We start from the raw sequence: 23,566 nt of genomic DNA on the forward strand, positions 1-23,566 counted from the left end.
ACGCACGCACGCACGCACGCACGCACGCACGCACGCACGCACGCACGCACGCACGCACGCACGCACGCACGCACGCACGCACGCACGCACGCACGCACGCACGCACGCACGCACGCACGCACACACACACACACACACACACACACACACACACACACACACACACACACACACACACACACACACACACACACACACACACACACACACACACACACACACACACACACACACACACACAGAGGTCTGGGTCCAAATATGAATTTGTTTTTGCCTCAAAAAAGGTGTTCACTCAAACTGAATGCCCACACCACAAGAAACAATCCAGAAATGACAAGAACAGGTGCACGATAAATGTCAAAACTCCCTCTCCGTTTTTTCCTCTTCTGCCTTTTTTTTTTAGTTTTTGTTCTGACACCCAACGAACTGCGCCCGTGATAAAAGAGACGTGTCAACGCATCAAGGCCAAAAGTGATCTTTGAAAAGATGCCATACCTGTGACTATAGCGTCGCATCAGTAACACGATTTTCCTGCGTAAAGAGATGCCGCACGACATTTGCACAAATATCTTTTTTTTGCCCACCCCATCGACCAAGTCTCTCGCACGTCAGTCAGTCGGTCCGGAAGAAGCAGACGTGTGGTCGCTGAGGCCGACGGAGTCCAAGTTTGCTCTTCAGCCTCCCACTTTCCATTTACACTTCGAGGCTTCGAGGGCGCGACAAACAAACAACACTTCATTTGGACTCCAATTACTCACATCAACTCGCACACGCGCTCTCTCCGTCTCCCTCGCCGCAGTCACTCCGTCGCAAAGAGGACAAAGGGAGCAAATTTGAACTCCGTGGCTCAACGTATGACAAATGGCAGTTTGACTGGAGATGCAATCGCTTTGGTGTGGAGGACTAGGAGACGGAGGACAGGCGGTGACAGAGGCCTTCTCGTCCTTCTTGTACAGTGATCCCCCGTGTGAAGGATATCTTGCGGTGCTGTGACAGAGGCCGTGGCCTTAGAAGGGCAGTGTTTCGGCGAGGAGGTCGAGCGTTGAGGCCTTTTCCTGCCAGATAGCACGAAATGGGAATAACATACATGTGACAACGAGTGGCAATCGTCATCCATGCCGTCACGTTCTGTCGCCACTTTCTTTTTATCAGCTGCTCAAAGACGGTGCAACAAGTGAGCAGCTGTGGGCGCGTAACGCGGCCTCCTTGGAAGAAGTATCCCGCATTTTCACACGTCTACCTTTTTATTGGAAGTTTCTTTCTTGCTCTGATTTAGTCGCTTTCTAAACAGGTCAAAGTAAAAACCTGACACTGCTTTAGTAGCTTGAACCGAAGAGGTTTCAGATGTTCCCTTTTACTCCTGTTGTGTGTCTCAGGTGAGACCGTACCTGTTATCTGAAACCAGGAATAAATCATCACATAGGGATTCGTCACTGTAGTTTTACAACCCACAGTTCTACCTTGACCCGAAACCCAAGAAACCACCCGCTGTGCAGGATAACACTCTGTGCTCGCCTCTGTCTGTGAATGTCTGGTACATATAAAACATGTATAATTTATCATTTAAAAGCAATACCTGCTGGTGCACCTTCTTCAAATGTGCAAGCACTGTGTGCAGCAAAGGAAGGAGATGGCACCTGGCTTCAAAAACAACAGATGAAACAAAAACGCAATTATCGTCGTTATTTTTGAAACACAACGGTCGCGGTGGTCCTCCACGACCAGAATCTGATTAAAACATAACAGGGGGGGTCGAAGTTGCGTTGCGCATGCTGCAAAAAAGGTCGACGGGGCCCCGAATTATAATACGCAGTGAACAATCTTTGACGAACTGTCAGCCACATCTGGACAGCTGTGACGTGCCGTGGACGAGAGTCTCCTGAGAGACGGACGAGAAGTCTGCAGGTGTCACACGTGTGCGTCAGCTCTGCCGCCGGAGAGACGGGGCTTTGTCGTGAAATGAAATTGCACATAAGTGTGCGCGCGTGCGTGCGTGCGTGCGTGTGTGTGTGTGTGTGTGTGTGTGTGTGTGTGTGTGTGTGCGCGAGTGCATGTATGATAGGACGGGAAGCTCAGGCCCTATTGGCACGCGTAGCCGTGGACTTGATTTTCAATTACTGGCCTGGACACACCGGGGAATGGACCAACGGCACCGTACTTTGCGAACGAGAGGGTTGTCAAAGCTATAATTGGAAGAAAGAAAGAAAAAAAACCTATTTGTCTGATGCTCGATAAGCCTCTGTGTGTGTGTGTGTGTGTGTGTGTGTGTGTGTGTGTGTGTGTGTGCGTGGTTGTAGGTGGGGGGTGGTGGCAAGTACCTTAATGTACAATGATGTGAGCATAAATTGAATTGGACTCCATATTCTCCATTTCCCCTCCCACACAAGAGGGAGGGAATAAAACAGTTGGTCATATTACAGGAGCTCAATATAGTTTAGACCTCCTCCACCACGTAAACACACACACACACACACACACACACACACACACACACACACACACACACACACACACACACACACACACACACACACACACACACACACACACACACACACACACACACACACACACACACACACACAAACACACACACACAGTCAATATCTCTCCAGGTGGACTTAAGTGGGTTGCCCGTTTCCACACAGCCCGATTGGAAGCCACTTCGCAATAGTCCCAGGGCTGAGCTCAAGGTATTTGTTACAGAGTCCCAGAGGGACGCTCGTGTAAACAGACGCCAGCAGTTTTCTGAAGGAAGGAGCGAAAAAACGAACAAAGCAGGAGCAGGATTGTCGAGGATTTGTGACCAGTGCAGATTATTTATCATCACACCTTGACTTTTTCCTCTGATTGGGCTCGTAGAACTGTCAAGAAAAGATCAAACATATGATACACATTCTCACGTCCTACCTTCAAGTCATTTGTGAATATAGAGAATATCAGTCCCGTAATTCCAGAGTTTTTAAGTTTGTTATTTGCAGGAGAGTTGTCTCAAAAACCTCAAGTGTGAGTACAGAACTTATTCGCAAGTGGTCAATAAATTCTGACATTAAGGTAAATGAATCCTTTGGACAAACAAGAAAATAATGAATCTGTTGTCAAACGGCTGAATGTTATGCGTAAAGACATGAACATGAGAGCGGGACTTTATTAGAGAAGCAGCCAAAGCCACAAGTACAAATAAAGTCAAAAGAAAATGCTCAACATTAATATTAACGTCTCAATCTACACGCAGTTACAGTTATACAATATACATCTTGGGGTATTGTTTTTTTCCTCTCTCACTCTGGGCCAATAATGGGACCAAAGTCTATAGGCGGTTCTTGTTCACGAACACTGATACAGAGCGACGGCAGGGAAGTTCGCCTGTGCGAGACAGAGCGAAGAAGCTCAAGCTGTTCAGCCCTAGTCGTCGTGGTCTCCATGTGCCTAAAGCCCAGTATTCTCCGGATTGACCAGCAGAGGGCGACTCCACTGGTTGCAAAAAGAAGTCCGTTTCTATGGAAGTCAATGAGAAAAATGACTCTATGCTTCTCACCTACTGGTTACTTCTGGTTTCAAAAAACCAAGATGGCGCCGGTCAAAATGCCCAGCTCGAGGCTTCAAATGGAACTAACTTCAAAAAACAGTTAAGTTGTAACTTAATGGTACCTTGACTGTAAATAATGATGGTCCACGCGTCTCCACTTCCTTTCCAGTGTGCAAAAATGAAACCAAATCATCCGCATACGGTCGGTGCCGTGTTGCGCTGATGGTGTCATCTGGGGCCGACGCGGTCGATCATGATGTTTCAACCCATTTGTACATTCTGAAATTACAGAAGCCCCATGCTTATGTCACTACATTCACTTTGAACGTGAGCCACAAGCAGACGGTTCACAGTGGAAGCGGCTTTGGCTCATGTGTGTTACTGAAAAGGAGAAGATCATTTTGACTTGCTTGATCCTCCTTGATCCATGAAATGCGGTGGCCTTTGGTGCTCAAACTGGAAACGCTGTAGGTCCAGCCACCTGATAGTAACAGCAAGTCTCAATAGCAGTATTTTGTTAAATTTTCTTCAGACATCGACAGTCACCACAGGGCGAATCCCTCGGAAGGACTTTGACGAGTCCACTGTGTAATTCTCAGCAGGTACTGGATCCACCGCCATGAAATTCGCTAAACAAATCAGTGCCCCCCCCCCCCGCCCAGGATTAATTGTAATCACTCCAATGATCCCTTTAATTCAACAGGATCATCCGGTTAAAATTCATCTGGGTAATTAGGAAAACTCCTGCAAAAACCAATTCCGCGGACACGAGCTTGAGCTCTACGCACGTCGTGTTTGGCGCCAAATGACAAATGTTAACATGCAAACGCGAGATTATGGACATTGCAAATGTAACTTCTTAACTCCGGCGTGCATTTTCCCTTTTTGAGTGTGTCGGACTCAACCACCTCCACCTGCACTGAGACTTCATGTGAAAGTTACATGCGATATGTGACGAGGTACCTGTCAGCTACACTGCGGCCATGGTGGGCAAGTCTTTACCCTTTAAGCGCACGAGTGCGAATCTCCCGTTTTCCAAGATTCTGTCATTAATGAAAGAAACCAGTCCTCCAAAAGGGAACACGGAGTATCTTTTGGTTAGATCAATTTTTTTTACAGCGTACAAATCTATTATACAAACGATTTTCACTACAAACTCAGGTATTTCTGTCTCGATAACGGCTCGGGATGAATTTGAATTTGTTGTAAGAGACTCTGGGAGCGGAGTCGCGGGTTGACCGTGAAAATCTCTTATGATCAATATTTGAGTATGAGCGTGTGAAAGACAGCGCTGTTGGCTTGTGGACGGGACTAATTGGGCGGTGGCGTCTTCCTTATGTGTCGTAAATATGCATGTAAGGATTTTTTTTTCCTCAAAATACTCTGATGCACAATATATTCTTTTAAGAGTTTTGCATTCAGTAGTAAAAAAAAAAAAAAAAAAATGCAACTGGGACTTATTGTTCAACATTCTTTGTAAGTTCCCGTGGCTGTTTTTGACACTTTGCAAAAATGTATCTCTGACTGACAGCAGCACATGAAAAACAAACACACTGACATCCCTGTTTTCCTAATGGCACGAACCGCCTGTGAGGCGATCTTGATGTTTCTGCCTCGACTCCTACTGTAGCTGCGGCAGAAAACACTGACTCATTTCTGTGCCCCGAGGTGGAGGGGTTGACTTCCATTCCTTTGGAGATACTTACATGAATACAAATGAAGATATTTAAAGACGCGCGGCATCTGCTCGGGCAAGACCGGGAAAAAAAAAACAAACGATGCACATAACGTAGCGCTGGCGCAGAATCGGTGGGCGTCGCGCGGGCGTACTTCCAAGGGGTCAACCGGGGCCATTTTAAAACATATGCTGCTGAGAGGGAGAGATTTGGACAAACAGACGCACAACGCGATGACCGACCGCGGTGGCAGCGGATGTGCCGGCTCATTTTCACGAGCGTGCCGTGTGCAAACGATCCAGATGTGCTTACCGAAACCCCAAAACACCCGTTTGTCTGTCCTGTTAACCTCCGCTATATCGACCGCTGTAAGATAGTTTAATTATTGTTTTCCTATATAAACCCCCCCACCACCTTGTTTCAACCTTAAATTAATTGCCCCCCCCCCCCCGAAAAACAGTTTGGTTAGCCGTGCATAGATGAGAGCGCTCATACATCAAAGTGTTCTCTCTCAAACAATATTGAAACAGAAATGAAGAAAAAAGTCAATCAAGCCCAAAGTGTTTTCTCTCTTTTTTTTTACCCCACTGAAAAAAAACATTAATTTCTGCCTTTCAAAAATCCTTTTGACATCGCTTCCAAGCGCGGGAAACATCAGTTTAACAACTCCGACGGCTTTTGTCGATGACTGACAAGGGGGGGGGGGGGGGGGGGGAGGACCCATGAGCGCATGAATTTTTTATGTAACTTGGAAAAAGACTTATTTGTAATACTTCTTCTACTTTGTTTAATACCAAAGACGTTAATTGAAAATGGACGACGCGACTCCACTTTCACCCGTTGTACAAAAGTGAGGGACGCTAAAATATCCCCGATACAATGGACGCCGCCATCTTGCACTTTTGACACAATTTTTCCTTTTTCTGAAAGTGCGACTCGGGAGTCTTGCGTTAACTCTCGGCTAATCAGCCGCTGTGATCGGGTACGACGTCCCACCCTGCCACGGTGGGTTTTGGCCGGGAAACCTGTGGTGCCGATTAGCGAGCAACATCATGAAGTGCCGCGATTACGGCTGTCGGGTCGGATGAAGTTAAGTCATCTATTTCCATTTCGATCGATTGCCGCGGAGGAGTGGATCCAGCAGACTTTATTACCTGCGAAATGAACCGAGATGAGTTCTGGAAGGTGAAGTGCTTTTCCTCCGGGGGGGGGTAATATTTCCTCCCTTCTGATGAACAATACTGCAACGTCTAGCATAGACAATAAGAAAATCCAGCTCCGGCATCCATAAGGGAGTGCGCGCCCAACCGATGATGGAGTGCTGGATGGAGCTGTGACGCATGGTGGAGACTTTCTGATCACTTCTCATCTGACCTTGTGTTTGAGGTACTTCTCACGGGGGGTTTTTTTTCTCTCCACTTTGTGGATGCTGGCCCCGCCGGCTCAGCGTGGTGTCGGCCGCGAGGATGAAAACTTGCGGCTTTGAAAACATTAGAGGGAGGCGGGAAGATGCTTAGGGCGGATCAATAATTCCCCCCTTTGCTGCCGGATAAAAAAAAGCAAAGGAAAAAAACAACAAAAAACAGTCTGGCTAAAATTTCACCACCTTCCGCTGACTTCAATCATCCGAGGGCCAAGTGGGACCGACGGACTTGTTTTGGTGAGATTTGTTTCGCCCCTTGTTGACGAAAAAGCACCTCAACTTTTCGCGTCTTTCCCCTTTTTCTCACCATCTCCCCGTGGTCTTGTCACCATTGCGTTGGGGAGATTAAAGCGCCCCAAATTTCACAATACAGTAGCGGGAGGATTTTTCTATCCAAACCAAGAAATGTGATGTCCCCCCCCCCCCCCCCCCCCCGACTCCAGACGACTTAGACTCTGCCGTATACCCTTTTTCTAATACCCCAGAGCCTTGTTAGAAACCTGTTATGGTAATACTCTGGGTTCCCAAGCAGGCCCATATCCAGCTCAAGATGGATTAAGGTTGCTAGGGGTGTTTAAAAATAGTCGCCCAAGGTTCATATACACACACGCCCACAGTACAATGATGAGGTCTTACATAAAGAGTGGGTGTGCTGCAATTACTGATTCCAAAGCAGCCCTGAGCAGATGCAGGTCTTACTGAGGCGAAGAGGCTCTCTGGCTGCGGTAGAACAGGCCCCTCGGATTACGCGGTGCACACCGCGCGGCGTAATTAGCAAAAATCTTTCGCCGACTCTAAATTTAGCCTTAAAAAAAACAACCCAAAAAAACGGGGGGCTAAAGCTCCGCTCCGAGCCTTCCGCCGAAAATCCGAGCGAACGCGGCGTTTTCCCATGTGACGTTGTTTTCCATTCCGGGAGGACGGCGAGAGTTCATCTGCTCGTCTTCCGTACGGAGCCACGGATGAGGAAATTGTCAAAAAGGGGGGGGGGGGGGGCTACATCCTCCGGAGTCTGTACAGGAAAGAGAAGGTGGATTGTCGCGCTCGTTGTCGGTGATGTTTTACCGCGGTCACGTGTTTGTCTGCATGAATCAGCTCCAGTGTTTCCGAGTGATCCCTGGCTTTGTCTCGTGCTTTGTACAGCGGCAAGGAGCCAGTGCACCTTATTGATATATATATATATATATATATATATATATATATATATATATATATACACACAGCAACGTATAGGGTGGAGAGCGATCCAAGGGGAGTACGCTGCACTGCACCTTTCTCTTGTGGGAGTTCAGCCTTCAGATGTTTATCTCTCTAACTCTGGGCCTTTCATCCTCCGTCAGACCAAAACCACATGGGACCGCGAGGCATCGCCTCTCTGGAGGCCAACCAAGCACCTTCCCCTGACATCAAAGCAAACACCACATACATACTTTCCATCCCCAAAAACATATTCACGCCTCCCCGGAGACGTGGTCCCACAGACCGGGGTGGAAGACGCAACAACAGCAGCTTCTCAATCTAAAGAAAAAAAAAAAAGAAGAAAAGAGGAAGATACAGTCTCATGTATATTAATGAGGTAATGGAATAAAATGTAATTAAAGCCGAAAGCGGTATTAGTTGGAGTATAAACAAGACACGAGCTCTAGAAATGAATGCAGCAATAAAAGGAAAATCTGGCGGGTTCTTTTATATGTCCTGTTTAAACAACCCCGTCTCCCAGAAATTTGCCTAATGTACATCTGAAATGAAACGGCAAATATCTTTTGAAGGAGAAAATAATTGCACAGGATTAGGTTTTCTCCGAATGTAATTAGGAAACGTCATTAATTTATTTGGCCAGTTGCAAATACGCTGGTACTGAATGCATCGGTAAAATGTCAGGCTTTGCATTAATAATTGTTTCTGCGGGTTTTCGAAGAGCGTCCCGGACGGAACAAGCGGTCTGATGATGTCACCTTGGGCTGTGGAAAGGTCGCTGTACTCTTTAATATTTCCCCTAATTTAATACGAGGTACAACTAAGTTAAACCAGATAAATAAGTCGTAGATGCAGCCCTGGACCATACAAGGTTTAGTGATTGCAAGGAACCCGGGCGTGACACTGGACGAGCCTCTCCTGCAGACTCCCGCTCCACAACGTCTGGAGTATGCACCGGGCGTCCGTTCCTCACCGAGAAGGCGACGCGGGTATTGGTGCAGGCTCTTGTCACCTCACGCCTGGGCTACTGCAACTCCCTCCTTGGCATGTGCCACACGACCTCTGCAGCTCATCCAGATATGCAGCGGCCCGGCTGCTCTTCGACCGACCTAAGCCTCTACCGCGCTGCGAAATGGCTCAGGCCCTTTTCTGCGTCCAGAACATGGTCAAACTTCACACCCCAGCCCCGTCTACTACAGCTCTGCTACTGCCAAACGGCTTTTCCGGTCCCTCACTGCGAGGGGTGGGCAGCCGCCGCCCAACTACATCCCATCTGTTTGCTCTCCTGGTTCTTCGGCGGTGCAGCGAACTGCCCATTGACATCGGGACGTCGGAAACCAATGGAAAATCAATGCTTCCGTCGCACCTGTTCAGACTGCACCTCCGTCCTTGAATGCTAAAATGGAGCACTCAAAGCAGTTTCGGCCTCTTTGACAAATGTTTATGTACTTCTATGATTAGGTTTGGGAACACGCAAGCGACACGCAGCCACTGGCCCGTTGTTTTCTCGACGCAGTAAGGTGAGTTTATGTCGAGGCGACGTCGCTAAGCCGTGGTTAAACTTGACCAAACCTTTCTGTCAGAGCACTTATTTGCTGTCGGGGAGAAAGAACGGTTCTTTTTCTTTTCTCTCTGACAGATGCAGTTTCTCTTTTTCGATACGGGGTCATCGACCTACATGCGGATTTGTGCCATTCGGGGCTCACGGACTGAAAGTGAAAATGGAGGAATGTTCTCCCTCCCTCCGGGGGACGGCGAAGAAAGAGTGCTGGAAGGCATGCGGTTCGAAAAGGAAACACTGATTCTTCCACGGGAGGATTAGTCGGCCTCTTTTGACAGACTGTTGGATCGAGGGCGATGTGTGCCCTGCTCATACTTGAGACATTTGTTCATTTCTCGCAAAACTCAGTCCCGATTTCAAGCAGAGCCAAGTGATTAACAAATATACTTGTTGTGGCCTCACAGATCCCAGCGTATATCCATCACCGGACTTGCTGAGCCAATTATCATATTTCTGGAACCGAGACATTTTGAATTCCGTAAACGGTTTTGTGACTGACAGAAGAAGAAAAAGAATCCTCCCACAACAACTTGTGATCGTGTTCCTTTACACAAGGCCGACGATTTCTATATCAAATGAAGAGCACGCCGCTCACGAGTCGGGCTGTTCTGCTCACCTTGACCTGTGATCAACAAGCAAAGCTTTCGGGGGGAGACAAGAGTATTTGCCAAAACCGCTTTTGGCACCTTATTTCGGAGTGTGTTTACCTCCTGCGACGTGGCGACGTGTTCGAGTGTCTGCTGGAAAGCCCCCCCAGCCCCCCACCCACCGCCCCCTCTTCTTTCTACAGCAAACAGATGGAGCGCGGGACCTCAGGTGGATACCGAGGTATTGTTGTTCTATAAACAATGAGATCAAGATCACACCCGGGAGAAGGGAAAACACGGCACGCGGCTGCAGGCTCTCAGCGATTCAAGCTCGGCCTCTGGCTGAGACACTTTGCAACGTGAAGAGAAGCAGCTGCTGCTGCTGCTGCGAACGTCGCTCGTCACACACACACACACACACACACACACACACACACACACACACACACACACACACACACACACACACACACACACACACACACACACACACACACACACACACACACACACACACACGCGCACACACACACACACACACACACACACACACACACACACACACAGCGTTTCCTGATGTTTGTCACAGATTGTCGCGCTGCAGACTTTGGCCCGAGGCTCGGCCATCCGTCGCTGCTCTGACACTTCTGCGAATCGCCGGAAAACAACAATTCCCAGTTACACGACTTTGGGCTCTTTCTTGAGGTTTTACGTTGAGGGTTTACGTTTTCGGAGACGATGGCGTTTGGTGTGTTCGGGGAGTCGTGGCTTTTCTACGTCTTCTAGTCATCTCCTGCTCTCGCCGCCGACGTCTTTTTTGGCCTTGGTGCCACAGAAAATGCCGGATTTGCATATTTGATTTGCCGTGAGGTTTTATTTCTAACGCAACCTAATTCGGAGGGAAGACCGGGGAACAAGCGACGAGGCTGCTCTGCCACCCGAGGCCACGGTTCCCGCTCAGACGAACTCCCGTCATTGCTGATAATTGCATAAAGCACATTGCTCCAGTTTTGCGTCATCGAGATATGTTAACTGGGAACTCCGGGTAGTTGGGGGGGGAGCCACGGGAGACAGAGTATGAATGGACAGCGTCGTCGGGTTGACAATCTTGGAAGGGAGTTTGGCGGTGGGACATATTTATGAACTGAAAAGCGAAAGTACGTTTCACCGTGACCGTAGACAAATCATATGCAATAGATGAAAAATAAATGCACTGATCAGCCGACACACTAAATTAATTTATTCCTATTAACTCAGAAAAGATTTAACAGACTCTGAATCCGATATTAAACCAAATCAAGAGTGCACCAAAACCATCAAAGTATAAATATAACATATATATATATATATATATTTGAAGGGCTATGGATGATATTCACTCTACAGAAATTAAGTTTTGTCTTTCTAGTACAAAGGCCTCTCTTGCAGCATTGAAAGACATTTGGGTTTTTGTGGTTCACTAAATATTGAATATTCGTCTCCATCCACCACGTTGCCATGTTGTCGGATGCTTTGTGCCGAGGAGTTTACCTTAAATTCCCCTGTCACGTGACAGGGAGTCCTTCGTTTCAGTTTTTATTATGCCAAGAAAATATTGGGGCTTATGGGGAAATCTGGGAAACCGCCAAAGAATGTGACACGTTTCCCACCTCGTACGCGCCCCGAACATATTCCTGGCAGGTTATTTTTGGCACTGAAGCTTTTCAGATTTCGGCAGCTGAGTGAACTTCCAGACTTCACTGGTTTTGATTCATCCCCGTGAAATTTAAAAATATATAAAGAAGTCAGAGAGTTCTGCCCTTTCCTTTTTTTCTGTCAGAGGATTCGAAATGAGCTTCGTGTGCCAACGGCATCTTACACACTAATGCATTGGAAACGAGTAAATTAAATGTTGTTGATAATACTTTAGTGTTTATATAGAGTTCTATTGTTGCTTTTACTGAAAGCAAATCATCTCAGTACGTCTTCCACGCTGCGTGACACATTCATTTTTTCCCCATAAGTTTTTAGGTTTATTCTTGCGTATATATATTTTTTTAAATCAATACTTTCCCACCACGGTGCAGTTTGCCTCAAAGTGGCGGGATCGAACCGCGTTGCCCAGGAGATAAACCAGGCCGCTTATATTATTTATTTTTTTAGCATCAAACCTTTAAAGATTTCGAGGACTTCATGGGTTTAATTCCTCCCCATGAAATTTGAAATATAAAAGGTAGAGAGAGAGAGAGAGAGAGAGCACTGCCCTTTCAAAATGTTGACATACGTCCTGATCTCAGCTGAGCTTTTTATTTATTTTATTTTTCCATGTTACTGGTGGAATTTGTTCTAAGCTAAGCTGCCAACCCACATATAACTATGACTCAAGCATCGATGCGGCATAACAAATGTGTCTTTGGTGCGTGGATCATTTCCCACTTTCATATCCTGCTCTCCTGTAAGATATGAGCTCGCGTGTGTGTGTGTGTGTGTGTGTGTGTGTGTGTGTGTGTGTGTGTGTGTGTGTGTGTGTGTGTGTGTGTGTGTGTGTGCGCGCGCGTGTGCGTGTGCATCTTCTCTGCAGAGATCCGCGAGGCCTTCAAGGTGTTCGACCGCGACGGGAACGGATTCATCTCGAAGCAGGAGCTGGGCATGGCCATGCGCTCCCTGGGCTACATGCCAAACGAGGTGGAGCTGGAGGTCATCATCCAGAGACTGGACATGGACGGTGAGGGCAAATTTCACGGCCGTAGTGTATGGGGGGGCGAAAAAACCCCGGTGGCAATAAACGGCGACTGTTCCCCTCCCCCGCAGGCGACGGCCAGGTGGACTTCGAGGAGTTTGTCACCCTTCTGGGCCCCAAGCTGACGGCGGCGGGGCTGCCGGATAAGTTCCACGGCACCGACTTTGACTCCGTCTTCTGGAAGGTGCTCATTACTCAGTCACTCATTGCCTGCCAATTAGAGAGAAGACAAGACAGCGGCGCCGCAGCTTCCGAGTGCAGAAACACTTCAACTCCTGTCACTGCTCGGCTCTAAAAAGGAAAACCGGTTTTAATCATTGCGTTCACCGTGTCTTTACCGGGAGACTTTTATGATCTCGGAGAGATCGGGATTCTCTTGAGGAAAGCATCCCGCATCAACACTTGTACTTGAAAAAATCTCTGCGTTGAAAGTGTGTGTGTGTGTGTGTGTGTGTGTGCGGCACCACCAGTCAAGTTTTATGTAAAGAAACAGATATGAATTTACTTGCAGACGCCTTATTAGATAATCAACAACTCACTGACACGGGGATGGGAATTATTGGGACGGAGCTGGCGTCAAAGCCGCCTTTGTTGTACTAGCTACGCGACAGCGGCGCCGGAGCGGCTGTCAAGAAAGCGCCGCCCCCAAATTGAGTGTGAAGGAGAAGGGATTTAGGGGAATTCTCGGCGCAGTCAGTGTATGAAAAGAGAAAGAAATGAATCAAGCCACCTGCTGGGAGAGTCCAGAAACCCGAGGGATCGTCGAGGAAAAAGGCTGCATAGCTTCACATAACATTATATAACGGAGCAGTAGTATCGAGCATGCGCCGCTGCCGGATTGATGCAGAGCCTCCGGTCACGCCGGAGATCTGCGGCTCCGGCTGAGCTGAAAAATGACTAACAGATATACATTTTACAAACAGGCACAGGTCCAGGATTTAGTCTTTTACTGTAGGTTTTGGTCTTCGTCATTCACAGTTGTTTCATTTGACTGGTAATGCCCTGTGGTTGAATGCAAGCAGGTGCATTTACTCAAAAACTATGTATCATTTTTTTGGACTTTGTACTATATATGTTTTAGATACATATATTTTTCAAATCCACTGAATTTATCTGACAGCTGTAGTTACTTTGAGTACAGTATATACAGTAAGGGATTGAAAATGAGCTCCATGTGCCAATTACACCAGGAAAACGCTTCTCTCACACAAATGCATTGGTAATTACAGTATAATCCAGTTACATACAGTATAATAGTTGATAATATAGTTGATAACATGGTTGATGAATAAATAAAGCTGACTCACAGTGATGAGGTTGAGCTCAGTAGACCAGAGCGGGACCTTGTATTTTGTGTAAACGTTGTCAGAATTGTAACACTTCTACTCTTACTTTGTATTATTTTATTCATTAATATTTCCATAACCCACTGAAATTTACTCTCAACTCGATATTTTTTCCATACTCTGCTATTTCTGCTGTTATTATTCACTCCCTCTTCATATGTTCTGCACGTGTGCCTACATACTGTACGCATATTTGCGTAGATGCCTGTCTTTGCATTTATGCCTGTGTGTGTATGTGTGCGCGCTTGTGTTATTGAGCCCACCAGCCTGTGCCCACGTCAATGTTCAATTACATGTGTGTTGTGTGTGTTGTATCTCCAGTGTGACATGCAGAAGTTGACGGTAGAGGAGCTGAAGCGGCTTCTGTACGACACCTTCTGTGACCACCTGTCCATGAAGGACATCGAGAACATCATCATGACCGAGGAGAACCACATAGAGAACCCCGGGCAGTGTCAGGTGGATATAGACAGTAAGGAGGAACATACTTAACAGACTCTATGCTATTTATATTGTACTGTTGTTGTTTGGAGGACTGGGACAATTTTTCCATCGGATGATTTAATCACATCACTGTTGCTGTACGCATTGATAACTGGATAAAAACTAAACAACGTCATGTCAGTTTTTGGAAATGATAAATCAGTCGATCAAAATGTATATATAAAACTTTTCAAACCGATCATATGCAATTCAAAGTGCTTCACAAGTGACAAAGGACAAAACAAGGATGTTTAGTAAATTTAAGACATCAGACGATAAAAGAAGCGTAGTTAAGATTATAAAAAACGATATAAAAATAAAAAACAACAATGCACACAATTACAGTACTACACAAAATAGATTATACTCAGATAACGTCATTTAAGTTGAAAATATTATACATTAAATAACAATGCTCAACAGTTAAACTTTTATTTAATAAAATAGACTAAAATGAATATGTTGACGAATCGCACAAAGTAGTGGTTGTACTGCTACCCAGACCCATTTTTATCTATAGGATCTGAACATCACAACTAAATTTAATTTGCTTTTATCAAATTAAAAAAACTATCTGCATTGCTTTGATCCGGGTGAAATTATTCTAAAATAAAAAGCTGACTGTATGCCACCAGCCGCCATATGCTGTATAATAATTCATTGTTTATGGAAGTGATGATGGCTGTGGCATCGACAGGCCCAGCAAACCTGATCAACACTTCTCAGTTGAGTAGAGCATGTAGAATCATAAAAAGACAAAGAAAAAGACATAATTTGCAGCTTTTTCCACCACACTCCAAATGTGTGACAGTATAACAATGATGTTGTTGTTTTGTCAATTAAAACCAATTTCACACTTAAAAAAATTCCTCACAATCAATTCTAGTCTCATAATTTTGTCCCAGACAATCGCACACACGCACACACGCACACACGCACACACACACACACACACACACACACACACACACACACACACACACACACACACACACACACACACACACACACACACACACACACACACACACACAGAAACTGTACGGACTGTTGTTTACTCCCATCGCTGGCCTCAATAGATCATATTCACTCCAGTCAGTTATCAGCAGTGTGTGACACCATGTTCCGTCTTCAGGCAGCTGCTTTGTCATTTGAAGCAACCGTGCACACTGCGGAACCATGGCCCTGTTTCACCCCCTCGCTTTCTCCTCACCCACAGAAAAATGACTACACTCTTGCTCAAGCTCCATCTGCCCACACAGACTCTGCGTGGAGAACCCCAGCTCTCTGGGGCTCAATTGAAAGCCATTGAAATGCGAGGAAATCCCCGAACTGGAGTAGAAGCGGAGCCAGATTGAGGGAAAAGTGTCCACACGGTGATTTAAAAAAAAAAACAAAAAAAAAACACGAAATTGCGCCTCTTCGTTGCAAATTAGCAGGGATTTCCCTTTAATGGCTAATTCACAAAAGGGACGCAATTGAGGATGCTCTGCTTTTATATGTGGTTCAAATAGTCGTTGTTTTTTTTATGTGTAGCTCTAATGACGGTTGGACGCTTTACAAACTCACTCTATGATTTTGAAGATTTGGACAGCGATGAACTCTGGGGGAAACAAAGATAAATCAGCGACTAAATCAATTTGAAGCGTATTTGAAATATCTCCTAATTGGACAGAAACCAGGCACGACAGTTAGTAAAGTTTCTATTTAAACATTTTGCCTCCCTTCGGGTCCCTTGGTCCTTTACTTCAGATGAGGCTGCAGGTACGCTACACCTCTTCTCAGGTGTTTCTTTTTGACGAGCGTCCTTTTAATATGCCAGTCGGGCGCCAGTCCGCTTGTTTGTTCCTCCCACTCTCCAATCAACATTTCCATCTAGATGCAGTGTGCGCAGCGTGCAGGTGTGAAAAACCAAATTCCTTGGCCGTGGCTCATCCCGTCTAATTGTGTTCATGTAATTGTAAAGGTTTTGCGATGCGCTCTTTCATTCGGAAAATCCCTATCAGTTGTCTCTCGAGCGTTTAATACCGCCCCTGGTTCAATGGACCTTCAGATATCTCTTTTCCTTTCTCTCTTTCCCTCCCGCCTCCCGTTTTGTGTTCTGTCCTCTCAACGCAGGTTCCAGCCCGACGCAGCATGTCAAGCAAACGTGTGTGCGCAAGAGCCTGATATGCGCCTTCGCCATCGCTTTCATCATCAGCGTCATGCTCATCGCGGCCAACCAGGTGCTGCGGAGCGGCATGAAATAGGAGCTTGCGGCGTTTTTCAGCCTTGTCCACCACCCAAAAGGCTTCCTGACTGATCAATGACTCTAAAAGCGAAAAAAAATATTAAAAATTAAAAATTAAATACTACAGACAATCATATGGCTGTGAAACGAGCGAACATAATATATGACTGCAGAGTAACCGGAGTCACCAAGGGACACTACACGTGCAGGAAATCGTCCTGGTGACAAGAGACGTGCCAACAGGAGATCGAGGACCACGGGACGTCACGCACAAGGAGACTACAGTGTGTTATGTGTTTGTGTCAAAGTGGACGGCCGACTATACATATCACTCTTCGTTTAGTATCCATTAGCTGTGAGCATTTGAGCAGTGTTGCATTCACTATGGTGGCAGCTATAGAGAAGAAGTGTCGTGACTGTCCAGTTGTGTATTTTGTCAGTGTACCATGCGGTTTATTAGAAACGAGTAGAGAGGAATCTGTGAAATATGTTGCGGGAACATTGGAGAAGACGTACTCCAGGGAGGGTCGGAGGGTGATCTGTCCGAGGGTCCGGGGTTCACGGCGTTGTGGGGATATTGTGTGTGGCGCAGCATTGTTCAAAAAAAACAAAAAAACAAACAAAAAAACTCCCACTTGGGAATAAACAATAGCTTTGGTAAAGAAACGGGGAGGCGCCTGCGGTTGTGTGGATGGTTCCGTCCATTCACAGGCTGCGGGGCTTCAGTCCGAGCAGGACGGAGCCGGGCGAAGAAGCAGGTCAACAGCGCCTGGGAGGAAGGTGTTCAGGTAACTGGCTGGACATGCAGTAAAAACTCAAACTCTCCGTCTCCGCGGCGGCGCGGGGGGGGGGGGGGGCCCTTGCAGGCCTCGGAGGATGCCCATCATCTATGCATGAAGTGCATGGATTTTAACAGTCGTCTTGACACATTTGTAAAAGTTCTTATCAATGTATTAATCACTATGACTGTGTAACAAGAGACGTTTTTTCCATTACGTAAATGACAAACTGTGAGCAGAGTGTTTGCGGTGCAGGGTATCCGCCATCACCACAACAGTAAAGCGTACAACTGCATGTAAAGAAGGGCTGCTTTAGTACATGCTCGTGGAATCTATTTTGGGGACTGCTAACCTTCGGACGATCTGACTCCACCATGATGATCTATCTCTCTCTCTCTCTCTCTCTCTTACTGCAAGCGAAGAGCAAACGACTTCAAGATGTGCGCCACTCAACCATTTAAAGAATATGCATCAGAACTGGTCTGGCTGGCATGTGGGGGGATATAAATGTGCAGGAATCTGTTTTTGTCCTTAATTTTTTTCTGGGTTGTTGTTTGTTGCTGTATAGAGCAATAACTGTGTGTAAAAAAGATATCTGACATCTGTGTTGAGCAGACGGGATACTCCAAAAAAACGTCCGCACCAATCGACCTACCAACTGTTAAGGTCAGAAAATTTCCTATAGCACTTTTCGAAAATTAGGGTTTTTGGCAGTACAACAGAGATATCGGCCCTGATGTTCAAACAGCGAGCGAGTCTCCTTTTTCATTGAGAGATCACGGAGGAGAGGTGTGTCTGACACTGGACGGGGGCCAAAATCGTGTAAACTGTTGCAATAAAAACATTAATATCTGTGAAGCACCACATGAACATTGTTTGGATGTAGTTTAGATTTGTTGTGCATGCATCTGGGTCAGGTTTGTCACCATTAATGTGTATTGTGCTGCATATGAGATGACTTCAACCAAAGGTTTGGGGAAATCTGCGACAACACAACTGGGTCACAAAACACGAGCGAGCTCAGTAAGAAGAGATAAAATGCTATTTGAATGATTTAGAAATCACGAATCCCAGAGTTAACTGCAACGTTCTTATCAGTAGACCCTCATCTGGAAAGTTAAAATCTTTCTGGAAACCCGGGGGCGGGGGGGGAGAAATAAATTGACAGGGCAATGTCGTGTTTAAAAAGTTAAAAGATAAAAACTCTCTTCAAAATGCCCTCAAAAACTGTGACTGTGAAAAACAGAGAAGCTAAATAATTCACATCTTGTAAATATCCGCTTTTACGATCGCTATTGGCAGCTCCCCGAAACTTGGACCATCACAGAGGCAACAGAATTAGACTACCCTATCGCCCAGAGCCAGGCCGGATAATGATTATCTGATGCACCCGGGCAATTTGTCAAAAGTGTCAAGTCTGTGGGGAAAAAACTCTCAGAAAAAGCCCATTTATTAACTAATACCTTTGTTTCCATTTTGCACTTTAAGATGTGCTTTAACGCACAACACCAACAACCCACCGCCATGATTGTTCATCCAGGTTTAGATATAGTTTAGGGCATAAACAATTACTTTACCATAGATGTATCTATTTTTGTGATAAGAACGCGATGGCATAGAACATTTACTGACTGACTCAAATGATACTGTCTCATCCGTTTTCTATTTTAACTTCAACGAGGGGACATTTTCATTGGAAATGAATTATCAGTAATAATTTCATTTGTTGCCTTATTCTTTGAGACACTTGTGCATAGACATAAATAAACACTTACCATGGGTTTATCCATTCATCATCAGAGCAAAATATACAAAAACAATATTTATTTTGTTTTAACAGATGAAAAAAAGAAGTATGAACTTGTTGATAGTCTAATGAATGTTATATTTCCATTGAGCTGTGTGATATCTGTTCATTGACTCCACCCGATGTTCTTCTATGTCTGTGGAATGGTGTTTCACATGAATAAAATCATACGCCAACCACGGTACGTGTCCGAATTATTTTTGTCAAATCCCCAATCACAGGGCTCGAGATGACTTTATGAAATGCTGGGGATCAGTTTCGCGGTATTGATTGACATCTTGACATTTCAGATTGAAATCCAAAGAACAGAATGGATTTTTGTGGGTTGGCTGAATCCATTGATTGCTTTATTCCATTTAGAGATGCCCTTTGGCTTAGCCGAGTGTTTTCAGCCCCATCTATCAAATTTATCCTGACAAAATCACCTCTTATATCTCATGTCCACTAGTGATGGTCAGGCTGCTCTATTCAGGCTATCCACAGAAAACTGAGTGATATTATTTGCAACAAAAAAACTGAATATATTATATGCACGGCAATTTAATTATCCTAAACTTGTGCAGTAACTAGCAAAGGCTGAAGCAATCTTTATAGTTGTAGGCAGCAAGTGCATATCTAGTTCTCAGAGTTGGTGTGTTGGAAGCAGGCAAAAAGGGCAAGCATAAGGAATTGAGCGACTTTCACAAGTGCCACATTGTGATGACTAGACGCCTGGGTCAGAGCATCTCTAAAACTGCAGGTCTTGCTGGGTGTTTCTGGGTCTGCAGTGGTTAGTACATACGATGGGAAGAAGGCAAGCCAACGGGGGCGTTATGATGCTTCGGGAAATGTTCTTCTGGGAAACCTTGAGTCCCGCCATCCATGTTGAGGTAACTTTGAAACGTACCACCTACCTAAACATGCAGACCATGTACACCCCTTCATGGAAACAGTATTCCCTAATGGCACTGGCCTCCTTCACCATGCTGCAAAAAAAGGTTCAGGAATGGTTCGAGGAACACAAAAAACAAGTTCAAGGTGTTGACTTGGCCTCCAAACTCCCCAGATCTCAATCCAATCGAGCATTTGTGGGAAGTGCTAGACAAATAAGTCCAGTCCAAGGAGGCCCCGCCTTAAAGGATCTGCTGCCAACGTCTTGGTGCCAGATACCACAGTGTCACTTTCAGCGGTCTTGTGCAGCCCATGCTTCGACAGGCCAGGGGTATTTTGCTGGAAAAATGGGACCTACACGATATTAGGCAGGTGGTCATAATGGTATTATGTACACATATTGGGGTGTACATTTTCTTCCATGTGAGTCACTAAAAATGTAAGTGGGTGCTGAGAGGAGTGTCCTTATTTGCCTGGAGACAGAGGGTCTGTGTCCCAGAATTGAGTTTGAGCCAAACAACAAGCTCTGAATGATGCAAATCTAACTTCCTTTAGATGAAATTGTTGAATCATTGATACATTAGGTTTTGGTCATTCTGAGTTTAATAGGACAAGGCTTACTTCATCTTTTTATGATGATACAACACTTGGAAAATAAAACAACAACATTTGGGTTGTCAGCAGAGGTTCACATTTAAGACTTTCTTTAATGGTTGAGCGTTAGATGACATAATAAGCCTTCTCCAAACAATTGACATATCCATTTGATTATCAAAAGTGTCCTCAAACAATATGCATAGATTTATGTCCAACAAAGTAAAATTAAAAAAATGGAGATTCTATTTTCTACAAAGCTTGCAGACTTGTATTTTTACATTTTATTCAAGTATAAGATGTTTTTCTTAACATTTCTGGATATATACAATCTGGATCTTTTGCCCAAAAGTGGCCAAAGTGGCTGCCAAATGATTTAAAGAAATATATATATATATATATATTTTACAAGAGTCAAACCTCTCAACTCTTCATACTGAATTAAAAATAAATGGAGCTTCACATTGTTGAGAGAAACAGCTTCTGTAACAAAACCCTGGAATCAGAGAACAGTAAGATGATTCATGTTGGATGCCCTAAATAAAAATAGCTTCAAGAGAAAACCTCCTTCTGAGCATTGCTGGAACATAGCGAGATATACAAACATGATACATGTCCAGAAATAGCATAAACCTGGGACAAACCTTAATTAAATAGACTGGATTTATTCGGCATTTAAAAAAATTAAGACAAACAGATTTGCTTTTGCAAGCAAAGGAATTTTTCTGGAGGGCGAATCGTATTGCGACTTCTAGAGAGTATTTTCATGTATGTACCCATTGAATGGACGCTACCTTAAGATTACGGATCACTCCTGATTATTTTTGTGTTCATCACATTTTTTTCCAACTTGATTCGCTCTACAAGGCAGCAAATGTTGCCAAAATGACTAACGGTGGTGTCATTCCCAGAGGGAGAGGCAATGGGAAAAGTATCTCATTCCATTTGTCTCGACATTAATCAGCTACAGAATGCCTCAAGGTCAACACTGGGAACCAAAATAAAAGGACTGCCATGACATTCAGTGTTTTTCGGAGTAAAAACCTTGGAAATACAATTAAAAAAACCCAGTAAGCGGACACCAATGGCTGGCGAACCGTTATGGTATATGAAAGTCAGAAGATGAAGTCCCACATGACCACATAAATCACAATGGCAGAAGAGGCACTTGTCAGACTGTACATGGTGGTTGAGTCCTGTTTTTTTTCCTTCTTCTTCAGGAAATGAGCCAGATTTATCCCAGATTCAGTGGGATCAGTGACTCACACTAACTTTGTTACTCAACTGCAGGGTTCAGAGAGAGAACAATTGCATCAGTCTGTAAAGAGCTTTCACTGAAGTTGGTGAAGCTTAAAGGCTTTTTCATGAGTAAATAAATAGATAACACATCTTCAGCTTCAAACCAACAAAGGAATGGTTTGACACAGTCCCTAATGTGACATAAAACCCTTAGATGGCATGAGACTAAAAGGATGGAAAAGAAAAAGACATGTTTCAAATATACTCTCAGATAATACCCAAGAGCAAACCCCCTTTTTAGAGGAAATTTCGTTAATCTCAGCAGAGCTCCACAAACAACAATGGGCAATTTAGTATGTTTTCTCTCTGCCATAAGCATTGGAGCAAAGCAGAAATGGTGGAGCCACCACCAATGGCAATCAAAGTTATTTTTGCAAGGGAGTGAATTAGACAGCGAAGTGAGACATCATAATGGTGTTTTTTCTTGGATCTCTGTATGGTATTTGGATAGATGAGCACAATGTCACATGGGAAGGCTACATTCACACAGGGAAACACTGGATGTTAAATCACTAATTGCTCGAGTGTGTTTGCCAGTCAGGTGCAGAGTGTGTAGTTGAGTGCATGCAAATGTTTGCAAAGTGAAGTCTCAAAAAAATAAAAAGGGCTGCACGTTCGCGCTGCAGTCGGTTCTTTCAATCGTCCTCGCTCTCCTAGGTCGTCTGAGCTCATCAGATCATTATCATTTCTCAATAAGGTGTCGAACACATTTGCACTATCCTGCCAAGCCGATCGTCGAGGGACCGTCTGGAGTGTTTGCCAATCACCATCAATTTTGGGACGACGCAGGCCGCATGCTGATGACTTGTCTGTGATCCATACATGCGGCGAGCCTTCCAAATGTGGCGAGACTGTCATTATTTCTATATCTGCGCATACTGCGGCATCAGATCGCATTGTTTCCAATAGGAATATTAGCAGTCACATCAGGCCAGATTTCCCGCAGAGCGCGAGGGATTTAAAGAACCGATGCTTAAAGCAGTGACAAAACAGGGAAGAAAAAAAAATCTCATCTATTACTGATGAGCCTGCTTAGCCCAAATAGATGATATTAGGAGTCTGAGCTTATTAATGATTTATTCTTTCAATCCTAACTTTCATCGGGGGGCAGAGTTAGAATTGTTAAAATGAAGTCATATTATCCACAGTAATAAGTATTAAACAAAAGTGCAGGCGGCTAAAGCCATTAAGGAAAGTTCGATAGTATTGACCCCCGATCGTGGACCACGAACGGATACACACATCTCTCGAAAATAGATCCACTTTACTTTCATTACACTAGAGACTTTTCGTAGGATTGGAATTGCTGCACACATTTAAAACGTAGGCGACAGTGGCCATTGCTCAACCTCCCACAAATACATTTACAATATTGCTGCACCAAATTTATCCTGATAGAGGCTTTATGAATCCGCTTCGTGAACGTTCAGAGATAAGAGGGAAAATGACACGCACACACAGGGAGA

At 45.0% G+C, this 23,566-nt stretch overlaps 1 protein-coding gene across 2 annotated transcripts in view; it reads left to right on the plus strand.

Moving 5' to 3' along the window:
- The window catches only part of LOC118314057 (calcium-binding protein 7), a 55,082-nt gene extending 35,566 nt beyond the window's left edge, over nucleotides 1-19,516 (plus strand). For both annotated transcript variants that reach the window (XM_035640161.2, XM_035640160.2), the window contains exons 2-5: nucleotides 12,534-12,677; nucleotides 12,764-12,876; nucleotides 14,360-14,510; nucleotides 16,640-19,516. In XM_035640161.2, the coding sequence (XP_035496054.1) occupies nucleotides 12,534-12,677; nucleotides 12,764-12,876; nucleotides 14,360-14,510; nucleotides 16,640-16,770 (539 nt within the window). In that variant the 3' untranslated portion in view covers nucleotides 16,771-19,516. The remainder of the gene's footprint in view (nucleotides 1-12,533; nucleotides 12,678-12,763; nucleotides 12,877-14,359; nucleotides 14,511-16,639) is intronic.
- Nucleotides 19,517-23,566: the final 4,050 nt, after the last annotated feature.

This window comes from Scophthalmus maximus, chromosome 19 (assembly GCF_022379125.1).
Source record: "Scophthalmus maximus strain ysfricsl-2021 chromosome 19, ASM2237912v1, whole genome shotgun sequence".
NCBI lineage: Eukaryota > Metazoa > Chordata > Actinopteri > Pleuronectiformes > Scophthalmidae > Scophthalmus > Scophthalmus maximus.